The following is an 11,412-nucleotide window of genomic DNA, read 5'->3' as shown; positions in this document are numbered from 1 at the left end:
TAAAGAATATAATTGAGATTATTAAAATGGTCAAAACTATAATTGTCATTGTATGTCATCTCAAACAATGCAATCTGATGTTATTAAAGGTTAATGTCAGCAAATAAATGCGTCACAATAATATCTTACATAAATAGGTTTTTTTTAATTATGTAATGCAGAAAATGCAGCCTTGAGTTGGGAGGGAAGTGCTTCGTAATGACCATTAGGGGGCAGTAGAACCTCGCACCAGTAATGCCACCCCCCCCCCCCACACACACACACACACACACACGTCTACACTGTGTGCTTCCTTTACCTTCCGCTTTGTGATTGCAAAATCGTTTTACTATGTTAAGTGTAGTTCCTTCCAAATTCACTATTCAGGATAAAGAACATTTGTAAAAAAAAAAAAAATTAAATCAAACACGCAAAATAAAATGAACAAAAAGAAGAGGAGGTATCACAAACTGGCTGCAAACGCTTTTTGTTGTTGATTAAATACATTCCTATAATTTATATGTAAATGTAGATCATGAGCAGTCCCCGAAATTCCCTTTTGTGCTTTATTCCAGATGAATTATCTCCATGTGTGACGCACGTGTCTTTCAATAAGACACTATCATGCATAAACAATGGAATTACAAGATTAATATTTGAGCCGTAAAGTTAGCTAATAACAAAATACATCAAATCAGGTGAGATGCTGCAAAGTATAGAAACACAGTGTGAATCAATAAGCTGTACTACTATACTATGTGAGTATTATTTGGAAGCAGGCGGAGGAATCCTCGTAATAATAGGAAACACTCTGCTGGCAAAAGAAATTTATTGTCTTGATGGGGGGAAAAAACATGATTTTTCCAGTTTTTTTATTTTATTTTTTATTTTTGCTGTTACCAGGCAACCAAGGCTTAATAAATAAGGACATGCTGTAGAGGACCACAGTGCATGTCAGGAAGCAGCAGCAGCCGCAGCCCACCTCCGCCGCGCTCACCTGAGTTAGTCAGCAAGATCTGCTGCATTGCATCAAGAGCTGCTGACACTCTGCTGAGGGGGAACTCGATTCACGTCGCTGACTAGAGAATCAAGAGAAAACAACATCCTAACCACTGTGTGTATGTGGTAACATCATCCCGTTTTACTGTCAGCGCCCCAAACGTTACCCCATACACCATCTGGGGATGGTCTTGGCATCAGTAAATACAGAGCATTTGCTCTAATACTTGTATTCTTTTTTTTTTATCAAACAATGACAGAAAGTAAGACTTCATTTAATTTGGCATTTTTTTCCTCTATCAGTCCTGTGCGAGAGTTGGCGTCGCACCATTTCAAAAAAGTTGCAGGCCTCCTTCCTTCCAGTATTCCTCCGTGTTGGCACAGGTCATGCAGTGTCATGCTAAGAAAATATGAGAGGGCCTCTGGCGTGACAGGCAGGGTGGACAGATGGTTGGTTCAGCTCCGACGTACACGGAGAAGCCCCAGCAGAATGGATGAATCATCAGTCCACCAACTGTTCCTCTCTGCACATCCAGCTCTCTTTTTGTTTCTCAGGCAGAAGAAAACGTTGTAAATAAATACTTGTGAGGATGAAGGAACAGGACTGCAGGTCTGTGGTACCGTTACAGAGACAGAAGGCACATTTGGGCCAAATCTGGCTCACAGGCAAGTGATGTGTGGCCAAAAGAGAGCTGTGTAAGGTCGGCCTGTCAGTGCACATCTTGAGTCATTCCAGTGGACTAACTCAAGGTTTCTGTAGCCGGTGTCCTGGATGTAGCCAAGGCTACTTTTGGGGAGTCCTGGGGACCTCATGGTTGCCAGCTCTGCTTATTTTCCAGCCCAATCACAATTAAACTCCCCCCTAAATATCAGAAGAAAACCAACAAATCAACAATAAGGCCAATGACAGCTACTAATATCTATTGATTGTGCTTTATTGGCTGTAATACTATGTTTGTAGAGTAGATCTTGTATGATAGCATTGTTCTGTGTCGTAAATTATATGGAAAAAGCAGTTGACGGCAGTTTTGCAACAGTTGTTGACGCTTTACGGCATGATATGAGACGTAGGTGTTTTCGAAAGACGGAAATAAGCTTTTGACCACTCAGCAGGTTTGGCAGTAGAACGTAAAGCGAGGGAATCAGCCATATTGTCACGTTGTGGTGTTGAATCTCTAGCTCTTCTTTGTGGGCTTGTGAGTATGTGGAACACACAATAAAGGAGAAAAGTCGAATCGTGAGGACACAAATCAAAACAAAAGCATAGCCGCAGGTTGTTTGGAGCAATAAAAGGCCAATCAGCCATTAAATCAGTCTTTAAATATGTTCCGCTGCTGAGTTCATTGCTACATTTCAAGCCCAACTTGTCCAAATCGGTGGAAATCGTCCCAGTCTGGCAACCCTGAGGCTTCTGGGGTGCCAGTCGATGAGATGAGACGGATGAACATTCACTACATAGATGCTGAAAACACAAAGCAGGGATGGGTTTGGACCTTACAATGTGTCATGTTAATGTTCATAAAGTTTCTCAAGATCACCAGAAGACACTCTTGGGTCGAATCTGGGCCACGTCAAGCCCGCGTGGCTCAGCTACGGCCCTGGCAAGTGTGCTGTGTGGCCCAGATGTGGCCCAAATATTGATTTAGGTCAAATTTGAGTCCGTAGGAAGGCATTTGAAGTCAGTTTCCTTCTAGAATTCATGGAAGCCAAACGCAGGTGAAGCAGATTTCATTTTATTTTCTAGGACACGACCATACATCACCCACACAAACAACACTTAGAACACGACACCCGGCCAGTAAATTCCACGATATCATAGAAAAATACTACATCCCCTCCTCAGTCGCTGAGACCAAAGAGCCAGTGTGTCAATGATTATCATCATCATCTCCAAATAAGGACCATAAATCTTCCTCAAAGGAGCCCAAAAGAAGACGGCTCATCTTTCCATTCTTTATGGCTAATTTTCCTTTTTGACATACAGTGATTTAGCACTTTCCTGCCCCCTCTGTAACGAGGGCCTTAGTTTCACCTACAGGTTATTCAGGTTTTTAAATGAAGGCGTGAAAGCCAGATGGTTTATTGGTGAGGAGAATGAAAATAAACTGCACATTTCAGAGGGGTTGGGACCAGTTCCTCCCCTCATCACTGATCAATAACATCATGCGTCTGCGCCTGATTCCCCTCCACCGGTCCTGATCATCCACCTCCTGCTGTCTCCTCTCATCGTGACACTCCACTGCAGCTCCACCACAATGGCCCAGCAGCCTACGTGTGGATCTCTGACTGCAGTTATGTTTCACCAGGTAGGTTGTCGGTGCCAATCACCGCTGATGGAGAAGCTGATTGGCTTGTTTCAGCCCGCGGGGTTCCAGGCCCCTCCCCCCTCCCGCCCAGCCGGAGTCCTGCCTGCGCTGCGCTTGTTGCTGTGAGCGCAGACGGGGTTTTTGTGTGTGTTATGTGTGCGCGCTCTCAGGTTGTGAAGTTGTGGAGAAGAGAAGATAGAAGCCACTTGGTGGAGGAGGAGGGAGAGGAGGAAGAAGAGGAGGAGGGAAGTAAAGTCTGGCGTTTCACTCGTCATCTGGGGATTTAAGCCCTTCGAGCTACGGCTGGGAGACGCTGGAGACACCAAGACGAGTTTATGGCGTTTAAGTGAGGAACCAAGCATACCCAACAGTATGCGGTGCAGTTATGGCAGGCAATGGTAAGACAGTCGTGAGGACGCTGGAGGATTTAACGCTTGATTCTGGTTATGGTGGAGCCGCGGACTCGGTCAGGTCGTCCAGCGTGTCGCTGTGCTGCTCCGACACGCATCAGTCTTTTCCGCATGGGGGCAACTGCTGGCATCTGACGGAATCCATGCACAGCCGACAAAACAGTTTGGACACGGTCAACACCGTCCTGGCGGAGGACACGGAGATACTGGAGTGCTCGGGTCAGTGCGCCAAGCTGCCCGAGCTGGAGGACGTGCCATGGAGCCTTGGCGAGGTGGAGGGCGCGCTGAGGAAAGACGAGGAGCTGATGGTGGGCACCCCGCCACCGGAGGTCCTGGCGCGGTTGTCGGCGCTCATCAGCCGCGCGCTGGTGAGGGTAGCCCGGGAGGCGCAGCGGCTCAGCCTGCGTTACGCCAAATGCACCAAACACGAGATCCAGAGCGCCATAAAGGTGGTGCTGTCGTGGACCATCTCGGTCAACTGCATCACGGCGGCTCTCAGCGCCCTCTCCCTTTACAACATGAGCACCGGGGACAAGTTCAGCCGAGGCAAGTCTGCGCGTTGCGGGCTGGTGTTCTCCGTGGGGAAGTTCTTCAGGTGGATGGTGGATAGTCGGATGGCGCTCAGAATCCACGAACACGCAGCCATCTACCTCACCGCCTGCATGGAGAGCCTGTTCAGGGAGGTGTTCAGCCGCGTCCTGCGCAGCGCGCTGGTGGAGAGGGACAACGGAATCCCCAAGTTTACGCTGGACTCAGTGGAGCAAGCCATCAACAGCGACTCGGAGATCTGGGGGCTGCTGCAGCCCTACCAGCACCTCATATGCGGCAAGAATTCAAGTGGTAAGAAAGTCTAAAGCCAGACAGAGAAACACAACATGAGGGGCTGAAATTAGGTGGTGCTCAATAAGCAGGCAGCAGGTCGCATCACTTTGTCAACACTCATCCACTGGTAAAGCCATCATGCTCAGGCTCGCCCTTCGAAAGTCAGGTCATCTGAGAAATAAGAGGCCAGAAATGAATTAAATAAGGCAGAAGTTAAATGACTAAACATTCAAAAAGTATGCGTTCCACCTCCAGTGAGATGTTCTATTTCTTTACTTGGACCGCAAAGCTTCTTGATGAGCCTCAGCTGGAAAATGACAGCTGAAGTGCTGCATCACCCAAATAGTGTGTTTTGCATTAAGTGGTTGTTTTGAGCTCACAAAGACTACCCCCCCCCCCATCACTTATTTGTGGCTCTTGCTAATGGAGACCGGCAGCTAACAAAAGCAAAACTGCCCCCCCCCCCAAAAAAATATCTGATTCCACTCTCTCAAAATGATGATGATCATCGTTCGGTGTAATCCAGGTCTTCTTTGTCCAGCTCTATCCTCAGTAATCTACAAAAACCTGAGCTAAAAACAAACTTGTCTGTTTCGGCACTGTTGCAAGGTATGAGGTCACGCGGTAGCTCGTCACGCTTGGCGCCACAACGAATGGTTTAAGAGGATCTTGATATACCGGCCGATGTGATTCTAGAGGTCGCAAACAGACATTTTTAGGGGGCTTTGCTGTTGTTAGCCATTAGCTGCTATTAGCTTCAAGCTAAACATACGTGACTGGCTCCTTCTGCATTCCGGAGTCACAAACCAGTGATGCAGAAACTCTAAAAAGGTCTCTCTGAGCTCAACGCGCCTCTTTGTGAGTTTACTTTGTGTTGCGCTCCTAAGAAAGAAGGGGTCTTGTCAGTGTCTTGAATATTTATCAGCGTGACCTCAAGACCCGCAGTGAAACATCCTCCTGGTTATCAAAGCATCGCGCCAGCGAATGTGTTTATGGTTGAAGCTCCAACTCCTTTGAAGCCATTGTTGTCTCCTCAGACTTTCAGACAAGAATGTTAATGATTGCTTTGGATACGCGGCGGCAGTCGATCCACGCCAAGACGCTCAGATGATGATATACGTGTGTGGTGATTTTGTGTTTACATTGTGCGCTCACTGGCCTTGTTGGAAATGTCTCACTCCAGAAGGTGCGCGTCGTCGGAGTGGGCCGGCTCTGAACGAGCTGGCTGAAAACTAGAAAGCAGAAGGTACTCGATGAAGCGCTGCGGCCGATTGCCAAACTGAGCTGAACAATATTGACAGACAAAATATCATATTGCAGCCCTTTTCTTAATTGTTGCAGAGTTCTCGTTTTCCGTCAGAAGTCCGAGGAGGGAGGTAAAATAGAAGGGTGTTTTTCATCTCGGCATCCTGCAGTTCCACAGGAGAGAGGTTCTCCGTGGAGGAATGGGTCTGGAATAGCATTCAAAGCCTACTTGGTCATATTAGTGCATCTGGATTTCATGGACGCAGGTTTTCCAAACACACAAAGATTCCTCTCTATAGGGTTTGACATGTATGCTGAACATACATCGTGTCGTAGTCCCCTTCTTGACTACAAATGAGATGGCAGTGGTGGCTCAGAAGGTCGGTGATATTCAAAGAACGCCTGAAATACTTTGAACCAGTTCAGTTATTTTTCATTGTCAAGATTTCTTAGTGTTTCTGGCACATGAGGGGGAATAAATAACATGAAAAACAGACTTAGCAAACACACAAAACACTCTTTGTGCTGACAGCTATCAGCCAAGTTGTTATGACGTCTGCCAAGGAGGTAAAGCTTGTTTGTGAGAGGGCTTTTAGCAGGATTAGGCAAAAATTATGGCGCTGAGTTTGACCAAACTTCATGGAGCAGTGTTGAATGGACAGAGCAGGTCTGTTTAACAAGGCTAAAAATGGCCACTTTTTTTTTTTTACATTGAGTTTGGCTGAGTTCACCTTAGTGGAGGTAAACGTTTTGAACGCCGGTGTCGCTTATCGGCCTGGTTCATCCTGAATAGCAGCCATTTAGTCTTTGACAACGTGACAACAACAACAACCCAAACACGTGATTACGTTGGTCGTTAAAAAAAAGATTTTCTCAATCAACCTCAACGTCTGCCAACAAGGTCACCTGTTCTACGCCTTTGGTTTGTCAGTTGGAAGGAATACTGGCAAAACTATGATGACCCCATGAAACTGTGGGTCAGATCCATTTAACTTGGCTAAGAATTGCATTTTTTTTTCCTTTTTACTTTGGGTTTGGTCGAGGTCTCTAAGCACCTGCCTGTCTGCAAGATTACTATCCCCACATCTTGCAGAGGCATGTGCTCTCTGAGTGCCCTCTAGTATCTAATTCAGCTTGTTAAAAAAAAAAAAAAATCATCACAAGTCTCCAAAGCCCTGGAGGACGTTTTAAGTCGTCGGCCGAACCTAAGAGACAAGCCAGAGACACAACAAATCATCCCATTTAAGAACATGGCAGCAGAGGACTTAGGAAATACCCCAAATCAATTAACTTTGCTGTTAAAACTTTGGTTGATTGACTCATTTAGTCGATGCTGGAGCTCTAAAGTGAACAAGACTTAATCCCTCATGAGCATCACGAGCCTCTGCTGACAGCGATGCTTGTCTTCAGTGAAAATGCAGCAAACGACTGCTTTGTCTTGAGATTGTGGCTGAGAAACAAGCACAGGATGACGGACAGGATGCAGTGCCAAGCACGCACCCCCCCCCCCCCCACACACACACACACTCCTCCTACCCGTGGAGCGCATCATTTCCTGTCTTTCAGTTTTGACTCACAAAAACAGTACGCAGTCACTCTGTGACAGTTTAAAGGCTTTTGATTGCAGTTATTTTTGTGACCCACTCTTTTGGTAGATTGTGTTCCTACCATCCCTAAGCACCTGGAAGGCTGAGCTGAAATGACTCATGTGTGTTCATATATATATATATATATATATATATATATATATATATATATATATATATATATATATATATATATATATATGTTTGTGTGTGTGTGTGTGTGTATGATACATTTTTAACAATAAATAACCTTTATTGTCCAAAATGACATCAGTACAGCACTGGAGCACAGCGCCCTCTAGTGCTGCCACCTTGCACTGAAAACACATCTTCTGATCAATCACTAATAATGGCTAATATCATTGTATGTCTGACAGGCTCCTATCAGCCAATTATCAGCTGGTTAATAATCGTGCCCCCCCCCCCCCCCCCCAAAAAAAAAGACCTAACAGGATTTTCTCAGATCAAAATAGAACCTTTTTCTTCGTAGGAAACAAAAGCTGATGTGTGCTTACATAAACCAACTCATTTCAACTTATGATGTTGTGACATTGCCTGTCAATCAACTCTCAGCTGCATCTGTATGTGACCAGGAGCTAAACATTTGTTTGCTAGCAAGCAAAATCTGTGTCTTTGGCTTAAATTTGATTCATTTTCTGCACAATATATTTCACTGCAGAGCTCCAGACGGACTCAGTCTTTCGCTCGCCGCTATCTGCCTCTTTTTGTGCTATGCGATGACACGCTCTAGACACGCCCACTTTTCAGCATGCCAGTCAAATCCCTGCATACCACATTCCTGCCCCGTTTCATTTGGGAATAAACCCTCTTGAAACACAGTTTCAGCCCAAGAACTCGATTGATTTTGTTGGAATGATCCAAGGTTTTCAGTAAATTAATGAAACCCTCACCCATTCGCGTGCTCCTTCCAGCCCGTGTCTGTATTTGCAGGATTACCCTTCAGGTGAGGAGCACGGTCGGATTCTACACGGGAACAAAAGCAGTGCAGCACATAATGACTGAATCCACGCTGCTCAGCACTCCCACTGACCGTATGCGACAGCCTCTGTGCTCTGACTAATGAGCAGACCTGAATGGAAGCTTTTCTTCACCTCCCTGGTTTACTGTAGTACATGCTACACTAATCGATTATCCAAAGGATCGAACATAATGGGGACATGATATAAGGGCGAGCTGCTAATGCGGGTGTCTCCTGTGTCTTATGAACCGTCTTACGAAAACTCTCTCTGAAAATAGCTGCGCCGTTAACGTGCGCACAGGCAGAGGAGAGGCAGAGATGATAAAAGACGGATGTGGAGAATAAAAACTACTCATGAAAAGGAGGACTGCAGGTTCCTCGCCCCCTCAGTTATGAAGAGACCACCAACTCGCGTCGTGTCAGGGTTCCACGTCATGGAGGGCATTAATAACTCCTCCCACCGGACTCACGAAATAGGTTTGTTTTTGAGTGGCACCAAAACTCCAAATCTGACAGGCACAAATGGGTTTTTTGCGGCGCTGTAACAAGGTCACTTGACGCCGCGAGAGAATAGTCATTCACTCATTATCGCCTCCTGATCACAAGAGGTCACTTGTAAAGAAAATAGAAGAGGCTCTCGTGGCTGTGACTCTGCTCCCAACTTATGCAAATGATGGGAATTTCTCCTAAGAAGTACTTGAGCTAAAGCCGGTTTAGTTGTTGTGGTAATCCAGCTCACCGCCTGCGATACGTCAAGTGTTAGCGTCAGTCAAGGCAGTTCATTTAAATCAGTCTGCATCAGCCCAGCACCTCATATCCGCTGTTACGCAGCGCCGCATCTGTGGCGACAGGAGGAAGTTTTTAAACGGTCTTTATTTTGAAATTATCACTTCAGCGAAACACACACACACACACACACACACACAAAAACAACAAAAAAACAACTACCAGGCCGAATTCTACCAAATCTTCTGGAAGGGCGTAGCGTGGGAAGGGAAAGAATTCGTTCATGTTTGGGGCAGATTTGTTTAACATTGTGAGAAAACCCCATGTTTTTACATTGGGTTTGGTTGTGTTGGTCGCTGTCCTTCAGCCAAGGCAGTAATGTGATGATCCACAGGGGCTTGACTGTTGTTTTGTGTGGTTTTTGATTAAATTTGGTCGCAGGATTGACCTCAGCTAGATTTTGGAACCGATCTGATTCAGCCGCGTAGCCCTGGCCGAGGTACGCACCCGGTGCCCTCCATAAAGTAATCGTGAGTGGTGAAGGTGAGGAAAATATGGAGCCGAATTTCACCAAACTTGCCTGAGGGGTGTAGCCAGGCCCATTAAATTTTGAGGCTGATCTGTTCAACATAGGAAAAAAATGGCTTTTTCCCCCCTTTTTTTTGGGGATTGGGTTTGGCAGCATTGATTACCTTTGTCTGTTAGCAAGATAACTCAGGACGTCGTGGCTTGATGTTGATTTAATTTGTAGGATACGAGAGCCGTAGTGAACCAAACATTTGCTGAAGTCATATTCTGTATCCACGCAGTCTCCTCGGCTAACTCGCTCTCTGCGTGCGTTTCTTGTTTATTTGGGTTAGAAAACTGATTTAAGCTGACAGTGAGGGTGAAGCTGTACGGTTGAAGTGAAGTCCAAAAATAATGAGCTGATACTCTGTGTCAAGCTCGCAGGGAACTGCAGTGTCTGGTCTGGGGGGTGGAGGGGTGGAGGAGTGGAGGGGTGGCGGTGGCGGCGGCGGCAGTGTTTTCCCGCTTTACCACTAAGACGGGGCCTTTCATATATGAGGAGTCAATTGAAAAGAATGGACGATGGTCGTTTACACCCACATTTGTTGCTGGCCTCCTCCGCCTGTGCACCACTCGGCTGTTTCCAACAGTTACTGGAGCCTCACCACTTCATGGTGAAATAGGAATTGGTCAAGCGTTGAGGAAATGATCACCTCTCAAATTTGCAAGTGTCGCGTGTGGTGGGATATCCGGTTTTGTGCACGTGGCATATGGTGGACACGTGCACAAATGGAGACAAAAACACGGTGCATTTTAAAACGTGGCAGGTGCCCAAGCGCTATTTTCCCTCTCAGTCATCGATCGACCAGTGACGTCAGGAAGCGTCAGCTCCCAAACCTGCTGGGGCGCTTGTTAAATTTGGAGTCCCCGATGACTTGATTACATCTGATTATGTATGATTCGCCTCGACCTTCCCCAAGGAAGCGATCCAACCTCCGCGGGACACATGACACAACATAATGGTATCGCCTGCTGTAGCCAGTCTATTAAATTAGCAGTGGGGTGTCTCCTCTCTCTCCTTGTTCCCTCTCTGTCTTTCACACCATATTTTATTGTGTTGCCTGCAAGGAGGGTGGTGGTGCGGGGGGGGCAGCTCGTTGTTGGCATATTTATTTTCCACTGTGATTTTTAATAAGCTTAACTCATAACCACATGATTCTGGCAAAGCCTTTTGTTGTCCGTTCTGTTATTATCTTCCTCCTCCTCCTCCTCCTCCTCCTTGGGGTGGACTCACAGATGAGCCGACAGATTGTCGTCATTCTGGTGGAGATGCAAACAAGCGAGCAGGCGAGCTGGTTTGTGACGGATTTTTATATCACGCTAATTTCATAAGAGCAACCGCTGCTCCCGCGTGGCTCCGCCTCGCCGCACGTACGCCGGGCAGCGATCTGAAGTTATGTGAAGTTGTTTTCTCGTGCCAAGATTTTATGAGCTGCTTCCATGTTAGCGGCCTGTGAATATATTGACTTTAATTTCATATGCTTCTCTGTAATTTCATAGGTAAGAGATTCAGAGGAAAGCCATAAAGCTGTGCTCCCGGTGAGCGGGACGAGCTTGATATTTGTTGGTTTTTATTACCACCATGTCAGTGGAGCGCGGCTTCCTTTTCCATTTCCAGAAAGTAGGTGAAAGCACTGGGTCAGGAGGAGATAACGTGAGGAGCGTGGAATACTGAATGTTGTGAGGGAGTAAAGTGCAGGAGGAGTGTCAGCTGGAGGAGGTGGTGTTGAGGGTGCTATGGCGCTCGTCCCTCAGAGATATAATTACCACGCGGCGCTCTTTAATTAACACTT

The 11,412-nt window shown here is 46.4% G+C and overlaps 1 protein-coding gene across 3 annotated transcripts in view; it reads left to right on the top strand.

Annotated features, from left to right (window-relative positions):
• Positions 1-3,425: 3,425 nt before the first annotated feature.
• The window catches only part of abtb3a (ankyrin repeat and BTB domain containing 3a), a 167,569-nt gene continuing 159,582 nt past the window's right edge, over positions 3,426-11,412 (top strand). For all 3 annotated transcript variants that reach the window (XM_086201810.1, XM_086201809.1, XM_086201808.1), the window contains exon 1: positions 3,426-4,534. In XM_086201810.1, the coding sequence (XP_086057936.1) occupies positions 3,670-4,534 (865 nt within the window). In that variant the 5' untranslated portion in view covers positions 3,426-3,669. The remainder of the gene's footprint in view (positions 4,535-11,412) is intronic.

The sequence above is a fragment of the Aulostomus chinensis genome, chromosome 4 (genome assembly GCF_037954235.1).
Source record: "Aulostomus chinensis isolate RoL2024-O1b breed Wild chromosome 4, RoL_Achi_v1.0, whole genome shotgun sequence".
In the NCBI taxonomy this organism is placed as follows: Eukaryota; Metazoa; Chordata; class Actinopteri; order Syngnathiformes; family Aulostomidae; genus Aulostomus; species Aulostomus chinensis.
The sequence above is the reverse complement of the archived record's forward strand: the minus strand, read 5'-3'. Positions and strand labels throughout refer to the sequence as shown.